The 13,734-nt window shown below is 47.8% G+C and overlaps 1 protein-coding gene across 1 annotated transcript in view; it reads right to left on the bottom strand.

Moving 5' to 3' along the window:
• Nucleotides 1-13,734, bottom strand: part of LOC117054026 (zinc finger protein 585A-like) — a 29,366-nt gene that overhangs the window by 3,838 nt on the left and 11,794 nt on the right. The window contains exon 6 of the mRNA XM_033162464.1: nucleotides 4,167-5,864. Coding sequence (XP_033018355.1) covers nucleotides 4,167-5,864 — 1,698 coding nt within the window. The remainder of the gene's footprint in view (nucleotides 1-4,166; nucleotides 5,865-13,734) is intronic.

Here is a 13,734-nt window from a genome sequence, read left to right as displayed (position 1 = left end):
CACCCCCACAGCCAGCTTGCCCTGCCCCCGGCTGCAGGATGCACACACTGCCCCCCGCCCCCCAAGCTGCCTTCCTCTGGGCCCCAGCCTGCTCTCTTGGAGCGCTAACCACCATGGAGTAGGCTCAGGTCGGGCCTGGGCTTGGCCATGTGTCCTTGCCCTCCCGGTGCTCTCCTACCTGTCCTCAGTGGCGGCAACAGCAGTGGCACGGCAAGGTCGGGATTCCCCTCTTTTTTTCTCCTTCCTCTTTCTCTCTCTTCCTCCTCTCCTCCTTCTCCCTGAGTCGGCTCCAGGGTTTTCCTGGCCCCGGAGTGCCACTGGGCAGTTGGCCGGGTGGCTGGGCACTCTCGCTCCCAGCTTGATTTGAGTGACAGGGATGGGGTGAATCAACAGTTCCCCCGGTTGATGTGCCAGGTGCCCCGGTCCTCCCTTGGCAGTGGTGACGGCAGCGGCACTCTCAGCAGCCCAGAGCCAGCCTGGTAGTGCAGTTGGCTCTGGCTGGCCTCAGGAGCTGCTTGCTGCCGTGGCACCCACCATTTTGCCTCGCCCATGTGATGTGTCTTGTGCTGTTGAACCAATCACACAACATTCATTCCCTACTAATAAATCTACAGCACTTAAAATATAAATCTGGGGACATTTAATGAAATCGGGGGATATTCCGGGGACAGATTTTGTCCAGGGATAGATTTGTAAATCCGGGAACTGTCCCTGGGAAACGGGGACATCTGGTAACCGTATTCTAAGGTCTTGCTGGTATTTGGAACAATACCCCATCCCTCTGCACCTGGGGGCCCACTGAACTAATAACAATTTTCAGCACATGTTCTAATAACTGTCCACCCACCATGAGGCTACCCCTTCCACAAAAGTGTCTCAGTGAAAGGGACTCCCAGGGATCTGAAGGAGTGTACTTGGTCCAGATTGAACCAGGTTACTCATTGCTCCAAACTTTGGGGAGACTTGCCTGCCCCTGCTTCAGGGCCACTTCCTTCTCTCTGCTCCAGTATGAGGGCAGCATACATAGCTCAAAGGCCCCTCTTAAATCCCTTCAAATATAAAAAAGCAACCACTATCAAATACTTTAAAAACCAGCAACTAAACCATTTCAGTAAATGCTGGGGACCTAAAACAGATGTGCATGGGCAGCGCAAATCAGAGCACATTGTGTGCGTGCAACTTGCAAGAGGGCAGAGGAACAGTCTCTGCTTCACGCCCCTCTCCATGGTCTGAACAAAGACATTGGATTCTTATCTCATTATAGATAACAAAGCTATCTTTAGCCATCTTACCCCTTGCCTTTCCCTGCAAGACTAATTGCAGCCATTAAGAGTCGTCAACAGGTTTTCCACACCTATCAGCTGATCACCCATTCCCACCACCCTTCTGAGTAATACCCCTCCCCACTCCCTCACTATATTAAAGGATCTGGTGACTTCTGTTTCAGTGTATCTGAAGAAGTGTGCATGCACACGAAAGCTCGTACCAAGAACAAACTCAGTTGGTCTCTAAGGTGCTACTGGAAAGAATTTTCTATTTTGTTTCGACTATGGCAGACCAACACGGCTACCCACCTGTAGGCAAATTAACTCGTGATGGATAGCACAGGTGTTACGGTCCGCCACTCTCCCGCTGTGCACGCCGGAAGTCTCCACTTCCTGCATTAACAGGGAAATGTTACAGGTCCACCTCATAGGAGTGTTGTAAAGACAGTCGAGTTTGTTTTTATGAAGCGCTTTGAACACTCTGGGTGTCCTCTGCAGAGGTCTAGTTTATCTCCCCATGTTGTGCCCCCCACAGCCTTTGCTCAGAGGGGCTCTAGCCCTGCCCACCCACCCCTGCGCCACCTTCCCCTTTCATTCAAGGCCAGGAGATGGATCTTTCACCAAACTCCCCTTTAATTCTGTTGCCACCACAGAGAACTCTTCAACACCTCACCCCAAACATAACAAAAAAGGATGTGTGCATCGATTCATTAAACTTATTTATTTAAAAACTAGACAAAGGTTTCAAGGTAACGTTGGGTACATAAACATGTCGTTTCAAATGTTCTTGTTTCTTTTCCTTCTTTCTTTTTGAAACTTTATTGCAACTGCAACAATGGGGATTATAATGCTGTCTCTCTACTACTGATCTCCACAATTGCCACCACTTTCCCATTCCATTCCACCCTCCAATGGTCTCTACTGAAGAGGCCAGAAACCATCTTGACTGCAAGTCCTGGAAGATGTGCTCCCTCCTTAGAGACCTTTCCATTTGGCTTGGGAAGGCGAGGCCCAGAGTGACTGATGGGCGGACAGACTCCAGCTACAAAGGCTGAAGCTGCTGAGAGGCCTGTTGAAGAGGACCATCATGGCATGAGTCCTGGAAGGGAAGCTTCCTGCCTTGCAGGCCTTTCCCACCTGGCCTGGGAGGGTGGAGCCTGGATTGACTCCAGCCGCAAAAGCTGAGGCTGCTGAACAGACTCTTGAATTTTTTGTGGGGTTGGGGGGGGGGTTGTTGCTGTTGGCACACTTGTGAAGGAGCCATGGGGGGGGGGAGGCAGACGTAATGGGGGGGGTGGCGTGGAGGAATCAGCGAGGAGCTTCTGGAGCCTGTGCAGCCCCCTCCCCGCCTGCTCCCTGAGCCTTTCCCCTTTTCATTTCAAAGATTGGGGGTCCCACACAGCCCTCAAGGCACCTCAGCATACTGGGGAGCTGCTATTTTGTTTGCTGAGGGCAGAGACACAATCCTGTCTCATTGTGGGGTGTCAGGCTTTTAGGTAAGGGGTGAGGCTCAGGTGGAAAAGCACTGAGAAGGAAAAAATCCTGTGGTGCTGATTTACTCCTCTGCCCAGCTCCATCAGGGTGCCACCCCCCACGGATCCCTCCGGGGTTAGCAAAGGAGGAGTCTCCATCCAAGTTTAAGGAACAAAACAGCGGTCAGTAGACTTGATCTTTATCTGTTGGAAGAAGGTTCAAACACACACAGAGTAGGAACCCCGAGAATATGGTTGCACAAACTTTTACCCCCTTTCCCAAAATAAATTTTCCAACAACATCACTGATACATGATATGAGGTTTTTCGGGGGTTGCTGCTGTTGGTGTTTTGTATATTTTAGATCTTGTTGTGATTTATGTGGAAATTGTTCAGTTCAATTGTTCAATCCCAGTATTCCAAACTAACCCTGGTGCCATCTAACATTTCCTAAAATTTACTCTTCTACTGTAATTACCATTATTATATTAATGTCATTGATACATGTGTACACAACTTTAAATACCAACACCAAGACATTGCACGGAAACTTTCAGTTGACACGCATGCATGCACTTTCCAAGAGTCTCATTCAAGAGTCAGTGTGGTACAGTGCTTAAGAGTTTTGGACTAGGACCTGGGAGGCCTGGGTTCAAATCCCCACTCAGCCATGAAGCTCACTGGGTGATGGTTTCACAGCCTAACCTACCTCACAGGGTTGTTGTCAGGATTAAATGATGAGGGGGAGAATGACTTAACACCACACTGAGCTTATTGAAGAAACAGATGGTGTATAAAAGCAACCAATCCATTTCACTAAAAAGAAAGGTAAGATTCTGCACTTAGGCAAGAAGAATCAACTGCAGAAATATAAGATGGGGGATACTGGGCTTGCCAGTAGTACATGTGGAAATGACCTGGGGTCTTAGTGGACCACAAGACTAACATGAGTCAACAACAGGGGGAAAGGCTGTTATTCTAGGCTGCGTCCAAATTAGTCAAATGTCCAGGTCAAGGGAAGTAATAGTCCCACTTTCTTCAGCCTTGTTCAGACCACACCTGGAGTCCTGTGTCCAGTTCTGGGTGCCCCAATTTAAGAAGGATTTTGACAAGCTGGAAGGTGTGCAGAGGAGGGTGACCAAGTCAATTAAGCATTGGGAAACCAAGCCTTCTGAGCAACAGTAGAGGTAGTTCAGTACATTTTGCTTGGAAAACAGGAGACAGAGGAGATACGATAGTCCTTTTGAAATATATAAAGGGCTGTCATGTGGAAGATTGAACAAGCTTGTTTTCAGCTGCTCCGGAGGCTGGGACGCAAACCAATGGCTTCAAATTATAGACACCCTTGGAAGGTTGTGGACTCTCCTTCCTTGGAGGTTTGTGAAGTTTGAAGGCAATATGTCATGGATGCTTTAATTGAGAGTCCTGCATTGGACTAGATGACCCAGGGGTCTCCTGCAAGTCTAAAATTCTATGATTCTCCCCTGTATGAATTCTTTGATGGGCTATGAGCTTGGTCCTCTTACCAAAGCTCTTTCCGCATTCCAAGCACTGATATGGTTTCTCACCTGTGTGAATTATTTGGTGGGAAGTGAGATGGGCTTTCTGGCAGAAACTCTTTCCACAATCCAAGCATTGATAGGGTTTCTCACCACTGTGAATTCGTTGATGGACTATGAGCTTGGTCCTCTTATTGAAGCTCTTTCCACATTCTGAGCACTGATAGGGTTTCTCCCCTGTGTGAATTCTTTGATGGGAAGTGAGACTTTGCTTCTGATTGAAGCTCTTCCCACATTCCAAGCATGTATAGGGTTTCTCCCCTGTGTGAATTCTTTGGTGCGAAGTGAGACTTTGCTTCTGATTGAAGCTCTTCCCACATTCCAAGCACTGATAGGGTTTCTCCCCTGTGTGAATTCTTTGGTGGGAAGTGAGATTGGCTTTCTTGCGGAAATTCTTCCCACATTCCAAGCACTCATAGGGCTTATCCCCTGTGTGAATTCTTTGATGGGAAGTGAGAGTGGAGCTCACAGTGAAGCTCTTTCCACATTCCAAGCACTGATATGGTTTCTCCCCTGTGTGAATTCTTTGGTGCGAAGTGAGATCAGCTCTGTGGCAGAAACTCTTTCCACAATTTGAGCACTGATATGGTTTCTCACCACTGTGAATTCTTTGGTGAGAAGTGAGACTTTGCTTCTGACTGAAGCTCTTCCGACATTCTGAGCAATGATAGGGTTTCTCCCCAGTATGAATTATTTGGTGTGCCACGAGATTGAAACTGTGATTAAAGCTCTTCCCACATTCCAAGCACTTATATGGTTTCTCCCCAGAATGAATTCTTTGGTGGGAAGTGAGATAGGCTCTCTGGAGGAAACTCTTTCCACATTCCAAGCAATGATATGGTTTCTCCCCTGTGTGAATTCTTTGATGGGAAGTGAGACTTTGCTTCTGATTGAAGCTCTTCCCACATTCCAAGCATGTATAGGGTTTCTCCCCTGTATGAATTCTTTGGTGCGAAGTGAGAATGGCTCTCTGGCGGAAACTCTTTCCACATTCTAAGCACTGATATGGTTTCTCCCCTGTGTGAATTCTTTGGTGCGAAGTGAGACTGACTCTCTGGCAGAAACTCTTTCCACATTCTGAGCACTGATAGGGTTTCTCACCACTGTGAATTCTTTGGTGGGAAGTGAGATTTGCGTTCTGGGTGAAGCTCTTCCCACATTCTGAGCACTGATAGGGTTTCTCCCCAGTATGAATTCTTTGGTGGGAAGTGAGATGGGAGTTCACAGTGAAAGTCTGCCCACATTCTGAGCAATGATAAGGTTTCTCACCACTGTGAATCCTTTGATGGGCTGTGAGATTTGCCCTGTGATTGAAGCTCCGCCCACATTCCAAGCACTGATAGGGTTTCTCCCCTGTATGAATTATTTGATGGGCTGCAAGATGGGTGCTCCGACTGAAGCTCTTTCCACACTCTTGGCATTGAAATGGCTTCTCCCCCTTGTGAATTCTCTGATGTTTATGGAAGGTTGTGTTTGTATTAAAGCTTTCCCTACATTCCAAGCACTGATAGGGTTTCTTGCCTGTATGAATTATTTGATGCGAAATTAGATGTGCTCTTTTACTGAAGCTCTTTCCACATTCCAAGCATTTCAGTGGGTCCTCCCCTGTATGAATGATTTCCTGTGAAGTAATACTTGCATTCCAACAAAAAGTTTCCCCCCGTTCAGATAACTGAGAGGGTTTCTTCCCAATAGCATTTCTTTGTTGGGTAGTCGAATGGGAGCTGTGACTGAAGCTCTCTGCACACTCCAAGAGTGACAATGGCTTCTCCACTGTGTGGATTCTGTCATGGGCGCCCTCACTCTCAATTTCCAAATCACCACCACCTGCAATGAAGAAAGAATTGGATTGGAGCTGCAGGAAGAAATGGAGTGGCACTGTATTGAATATTGATCACTAACCCTTGTGATACATGAAGAATTCCATGCATCACCATTGCTGACCACACACTAGAGGTGGTCAGTGTTAGAAAGCTAGGACCTAAAGGGCACCTTAAACCTAGGTTTTGGGCTCAAAAATGGAATTATAACAAAAATGCAAAGCTGAAAAGGAATGAACTGCAGCTAAAACAATATGTTCATTTTTCACAAGGTCTAGTCCTTCCCCTGCCCACCCGCCTGATTGTTTAAGAAGGTCTCTCCTCCAGTCTTCAGAGAGTAGCTGGAAGTGGGGAGGCAGAAAAAGCTCCTCCTTTCCTTCCACTCTGCAGTTTTAATCTGAAATCTTAGGTGCCGTACAGTGGTACCTCGGGTTACATACGCTTCAGGTTACAGACTCCGCTAACCCAGAAATAATGCTTCAGGTTAAGAAATTTGCTTCAGGATAAGAACAGAAATTGTGTTCTGGCGGTGTGGCGGCAGCAGGAGGCCCCATTAGCTAAAGTGGTGCTTCAGGTTAAGAACAGTTTCAGGTTAAGAACGGATCTCCAGAACGAATTAAGTACTTAACCCGAGGTACCACTGTACTGTGTGCAGATCTCAGAAACTGCTCATGTCTATGACATTCCCTGTCACAAAAGGCGCCTAGAACCATGGGAGTTTCAGACACTGGAGGTGGTGGATGACTTTGTCTACCTAGGAGGTTCTACCATAACCAACAACCTCTTCATAGATGCTGACCTGGACAAGTGTATTGGCAAGGTGAATGTGTTGCTAACTGTACAATGCCAAGATTAAGGTCTATCAGGATTGCGTGTTGAGCAAGCTGCTTTGTGAAGTGAGTCATGGACAATTACAACCATCAGAAATAACCCTTCAATGTCAGGAAGATTTTGGGCAATACAAGGCAGGACAATGTCAAACAAAGATGTGTTCTCCTAACCTCAAATTCCCAGCATGTTCCCATTCCATTCTCAGCAATGTCTATGCTGGCTTGGTCATGACCACGGTCAAAACAGTCAATAGCCCTTCATTTAAGGTCAGTTTTGGGGGTATTAGAATCCCAGATGCTGCAAGTGGCGCTGTTGAGCTCCATCAAAACTGGAAAGATATGTGTGGAATTTCCAAACAGAGATTATGATCCACAAGGCAGTCTTACTGATAGAGGCCACGATCCCACGATTCTCCTCCATGACTTCCTTATGCAGAGCCCTCTGGTCAGGATCCAGCAACGCCCACTCCTCGTCTGTGAAATGAACAGCAACATCTTCAAAGCACACTGGACCCTAAGAGAGAAAGAGAGGGGTCCTCTTTAGACAGCATTAAGGTTACACATTGCTCTGTTTCTTCCTGCTCATTAAATGTTTTGTTTCAATGGGATTGTCTGCTGCATGTTTTAATTGTGGTTTCTTGTGTGATTTAGTGATGGACATTAAAATCTCTGTGTATGGATGGAACTCTTCTTTGTGTTCCTAAAATCCTACTGTCTGTGCCAGATGGAAGAATTCACTCTCTGCTCCCCATGTGCTGTTCTTGGGTGGAAGGGAGCCCTTATGATGCCCTAAAGCAGGGGTCAGCATCCTTTTTCAGCCATGGACTAGTCCACCATCCCTCAGCCCCATTGTGCAACTGATGCAAGAGGATAGGTGAATCCTGGGAACTGGTATTTTTAGCCTTGGTGAACTGCTTAGAAGACTATTTTAGTGTTCAATCTGAACTCTAGAAATAAAAGTACAATACTGTAACTTATGAATCATCCTATTGACCTTCAGATGGCGAGTTAAGACAAGTTGGCTGTTCCTTATTCTCAGCACATTAAGCTTCTCGAATGGCATTTCCAGCCTCTTGGCTTCTGTCCAAGCTGCCCTTGACAAAGATGCCTTAAGAGAAGCTTGGACAGAAGCCAAGAGGAGGAGAGAGATTCCTTCGGGGCCAGAGGCACCCTGGCTGCCCCACCTCTCAGCCCCCTTCCCCACAGGGCTCCCTCCCTCTACCTGAGCTGCTTCCACACCCGTTGCTTCTCCTTCACCACCAAGAATAGATGGATGAGGAAGTCTTGCTGGCATCATCTGGTCACCTGCAAGAGACAGAGGTAAGTGGGAAGCCAGGAGTGCAGCTTCTCTCCAAAAAGTCTCACCTTCTAGATGCATCTGGACATTTGCACCCATTTCATAATATAGTTGGGTTAAAAAATACATCTCCCCTCCTTTGTGCTCTTGGCCCCAAGTGTCTTCCTGCCCCCAAAACATGAAAAGAACTCATGGATTCATTTTGATATCCACAGAAAGGGACCAAACGGAGAACGGACTCCTTCCTTACCCCAAATCTCTTGAGGTCCTTTGGCTTCATGGAAGCAGAACTGCCTGAACTGCTGGCTCTGCACCTCTGAGCAGAGGGTGTCCTCCTCACCCAGGATCTTCTGCACAGCACTTTCCCAGAATTCCCCACTGCTCCCAGTTCTGATGGCATGGCCTCTTCCTGCTTCAGGCCCAGCTGAGTCTTGCTCATCCATCTGTGCTCTCAGGAAGATTCCAAGAGAGATGAAGGAATGCCTTGATCTTCTGCCAAGTTCCTTCTGTCCGAATTAGAGGTGCTAGGAAATTCTACAAAGCAAATACATTGTTCTGTTACAAAACTGACATATTGCCTGGGGGAGAAAAAAATGTTCTGTGAGGAAGTATGCATGAGTCTGCACGACAACCCAGACTCTGAGGTTTCGAGGAGGAGGAGGAGGAGAAGTCTCTAGCCCTCCTAGAGGGAAAGTGACCATGAAAATGTGCAGAGAAATGCTGGGCTTTCTGAGAGATGAATCAGCCTGATTGCTCCTGCCTTTCAGAGTTTTCAGTCAAGGAATGAAGTAAGAACAGCGATTGACAAGTGAGTCATTTGTACTGTGTTTCTAGTTTGGGCACTGGGTTATAGTGGGGGTCCCAACCCAGGGGTCCTCAAGAGCTGCACTCCTGCCCAACCCCACTTCAAGGCTCATTTATTCCCTTATCTGGCCAACCGCTTGAGGGCCAAGTGGGTGAGGCCAAATGACGTGGGTGGGGTCAAAGGACAGCACTCAAAAGCAAATAAAGTGGGAGTCACTTTTCTATAATGATGATAATGTTACATTGCTTAACACTCCCCACCCCTGTCATGAATACTTGAGGGCACTCCTAGTTCCATCTTGGTTGCTTGAGACTCAGGTGCCCATGTCTAGCTCAGGCTAGTTTGCCTGACACAGTCCCAGCCCCAGACGTGACCATGACCCTCCCTGCTCTGCATCAGATGGGATGGTTGCAACGCTCTCTGTGTGGAACTGACTCGAGAACTGATCCAAAATGCAGAAGCCAGATGATTGGTTGGGCTGCCTCTCTTTATGAAGAACATTTCTCTCCTGCCTCCTTGTCCATCACGGCGGCATCCATGGGTCTACCGCTCCTCACTGGGTCCCCCCACAACAAAAACATTGGATTTCTGTTTTAAAACAGTTGCATTGGTTGTTTCCTTTCCAGCATGACCTCTCCTGCTCTCGATGCCTTGGCTTGTGAGACCTCCAGTGGTGCTTTCATAGAAATATGGAGGTGGATGGCACCCCAAGGATCATCTAGTCCAACCCTCAGCAATCTCAGAGGGCACAGTTGCATCTGGCAGAACTAAGCACTGGAGGAGAAAATCAGCCCTGCAGGATCAGGCCAGAGGGGCCCCTCTTGAGTCCAGCCTCCTCTCCCCACAGGGGCCAACCAGGGGCCCCTTCTGAGAAGCCCACCAGCAGGACTGGAGCACCAGAGCCACTTTCTCTGGAACAGGACTGCGGTAAATTAATCAACGCAGAGTCTTCTTCATAAACAGATTTATTTTTTTTACTGAAGAAAATAAACTTGTTCATAAACAGCATAGTTAAAGAGCATACACAGAGTGCTCCTTGCAGCTCTCTGACTCTTCAGAGAGGCACAGTCTTAGCTACTGATTCACAGGAGTCCTGGAGCCACTCTGTCTGCCTCAGCTATACATTCACAGCAACAACACAAAGCAACTGAGGCCCACAGAGAGACTGGCTACTTTTATAGGGAAAATGAGACATCACTCGAGATGAGTCCCGAGTCACAGTGACTCCGCAATTAGTATTAACAGTGAACAGTCAGCAGGCCTCCTTCTCTTTTAACGCCACCTTGATTGGTGGCTTCCCTGACTCTTGTGGGAGGGAGTTCCGCAGGTTTTACTCTGCCCTGCAAGAGGAAGCGCTTTCTCTTCTTTGCCCTCCGTCTTCCTTCATTCCATAGGTGAGGTTCTAGGGAACAGGCTATATTTCATGTCTGAATGTTTCCAACCTCTGTTATAAAAGGGGACTGATCCATACATCTGAAGGGGGTCTATTTGCATGCATTTCCTCGCTCCGGGACCCAATACCCCTCCCCAAGGGGCCACCAGGGCATCGATGCAAAAGAAGAGCAGAGCTGCCGCCCTCCTGCCACCTCGCCCCTCCCTGGCAGGACCCTCCGCGCCCTCACTTGCCCCCCCCCCGCCATGCAGCTCTGGGACCCCTATGTTGGGAGAGAGGAGACTCACCGGATCCCAACAGGCGCCCCCGGGGCAGCACCCGCAGAGCCGAACCAACGGGACCCACACACGCCCCACTTTTTGCAGACAAGGGAGGGGGTGGGCTTTCGCTCTGGAGGACCTGCCCTCCCCGTCTTACTTTCCTGTCTTCTCCTCTCTAGGAATCCAGCTCGTTTCCGTTTAACCCTTGGCAAGCCGAGCGCACCCAACTCACGCCTCTTCCCATCTCGACAGCAGGAGCATCGCGCACCAATGGCATCCCCAGAAGGCGGAGTGGGAAGGGTTGGTGGATTACTTCCCGCAGCGGATGCATTCAGTTTTGGGCAGCAGCTGAGAGGCCCCCTAGCAGCTGGCCCCTGCGGGAACACGGGTCCTAAGAAGTCTTCCCTGGCTCCAGGTCCGTTTCCGAGCACCATTCCCAGTGTTGCTGCTGACCTAGAAAGCCCTAAATGGTCTCAGCCCAGCAGAAGGGAAGGAGCGTCTCCATCCCCTTCATTCATCCCGGACACGGAGGTCCAGCTCCCAGGGTCTTCTGGCAGGTCTTTCATTGAGAGAAGTGAAGCTACAGGGAAGCAGGCAGAGGGCCTCCTCGGTTGTGGTGCCCGGCCTGTGGAACGCCCTCCCACCAGATGTCAAGGAGATAAACCATTATAGGACCTCCGTAGACGCCTGAAAGCAGCTCTGAATCAGGAAGCTTTTAATATTTGATGTCTGGTTATGTTTTCTTATATTCTTTTGGAAACTGCCCAGAAGTGGCGGGAGCAATCCAGTCCGATGGGTAGGGCAGAAAAAAACATGTTTTTGTTGGTGTTGTTGACTGTTGTTGTTGTTGCTATCGTCGTCGTCGTCATTATTATTATTATTAGACATCCATCTTTTGATAGTCAACAACAAAGGGATAAAGGGCTGCTTCGTTCTGTGGGCTTATGGTTTTGGTGCTTGTGGATCTCATGGGATTTAATGTCTTGCCCAGGGGTCAGGAACCTTTTTCAGCCGTGGGCCAGTCCACCATCCCTCAGACCAAGTGCTGGGCCGGACTATATTTTTTTTTGGGGGGGGGGAATGAATGAATTCCTATGCCCCACAAATAACCCAGAGATGCATTTTAAATAGAAGGGCACATTCTACTCATGTAAAAACACGCTGATTCCTGGACCGTCCGTGGGCCGGATTGGGAAGGCAATTGGGCCATATCCAGCCCACGGGCCTTAGGTTGCCTACCCCTGGTCTTGCCATTATAAATGCACAGGGATAAGTGCATTAACACGGACACATTTCCGCAAAAAGACCCAAACTCCGGCATGTAGCCGCAGGTGATACAATAGGAGCCTTTCTGCAAATGGCCTTTGCAACACAACTCACTGGATGGTAACAAAGTATACACTTTTGTCTCTTTACAGCGGATGCTTTCGCTGAGCCCCGTTTCCTCAATGAATCCACCCATTTCTTGATGAAATATACCGGTAACTTCTGCCAGTAAAACCTGAGCTGAAATAGTACAGAGAGCAAAACAGCAGCCCTGTCTGACCCCCGTCAGCCTCCTGACTCCCCCAGTCACGTAGCAGGAGATTCTTCCTCAGACTCGCCCCCTCCGTGAGACAGGTATGACAGCATGGATGATCCACATGATCCAAGCAGATTTGTCCCAAGAGCAGATCTCTATGCCTGAATGAAATGGGACTGCGATGATGGATTCTGGAGTCAAGAAATCCACCCTTTCCCATGATCTCTCAGGCTGGCCAGGAAAAGGCAGCGAGCGGGAATCGTCACGCATCCCGATTGACAGACTTGTAATGTTGCCAAAACATGAACTCGGAGTGTGATCTGATTTCCATGTACAACTCATTTTGTGATGTAACTGGGAATGTTTTTGGGGAGCTCTCGCTGGCTTCCAACAGAACATTAAAATGCAATAATCTATTAAACATTAAAAGCCTCCCTAAACAGGGTGTACAAATTGCAACGGGCTTTAGTTCTGGGCTGCTTCACTCCTTGCATGGGGGGTGGGGGTTCTGCGCGCAAACAGGTTAACAGCTGGCTTTGCTTTTTCCTGACCTCATTGTGTTACCTGTGACAGAGACACAAGGATGGAATTTACCTGGATGTTGTGGGGGGGGGGGTTGCAAAAGCCAAAGCCCCACTTTTTCTATAAAAATTTTCTATAAAATTTTATAGTAATTAAATAATGAAGGTAACGGCTCACAATAGTAAAGTACCTTTGGATAGCGAGGGGGAGAGAGTGAGTGTGTATTGCTGGTGGTGAATCAGGATTATGGCTGATGATATATCAATATTTCGCCCAATACTGGTTTTTGGGCAACATTTGAACAAGGTTCAAACACACAAAGAGTAGGAGTGGGGTCACGTGAACTTTTAAGACCTCTCCCCCCTTTCCCATAATACATTTTTGGTTTTTGGTTTTTAAATCATTTTTATTAAATCTTCCAAATTAATAATCCAATCAAAACCACATCAAATATTCCAAATTATACATATATCAAATAATCCAAATATTCAATCCAATTATAATTAATTTTCTGGACTCCCCATTCGTTCTCAGTTGTTACCCTTCATTCTCCCCCCCCCCAGCCTCTGAATTATTCCCGTAAACGAGTTGAAACAGATGTTATATTCCTGTGTGGGTTTTATGTCCATCTCCCATAAATTCGCAGTCTTTCATCCCACGCCAGCCTTTCCATCAAATCAGTTCAAAAATAAATTCCTCTGTTATTGAGCAGCCGTCATCTTGTGTGACTCCAATGAAATCAAATCCCAGCTGCTTCTGCTCATATTTCCCCCGAACCAATCGCATCAACAAAAACAGCCTTTTCAGGAGGGGGTTTACCAAATCACATAGAGAAATAAAAAGTACCGTAATCACGTATCCGAGGTTTATCCCCCTCCCTTTGACTGTCCGTTATTCTGCCGTGCGCGTTTAATTGCAAATGGCGGATTTCCAAAAGCCAGATCACAGTTCAGTCAAAAATTCCGGGAAATCACCCAAAAGATAAGTCT

Source organism: Lacerta agilis, chromosome 10 (assembly GCF_009819535.1).
Source record: "Lacerta agilis isolate rLacAgi1 chromosome 10, rLacAgi1.pri, whole genome shotgun sequence".
In the NCBI taxonomy this organism is placed as follows: Eukaryota; Metazoa; Chordata; class Lepidosauria; order Squamata; family Lacertidae; genus Lacerta; species Lacerta agilis.
The sequence above is the reverse complement of the archived record's forward strand: the minus strand, read 5'-3'. Positions and strand labels throughout refer to the sequence as shown.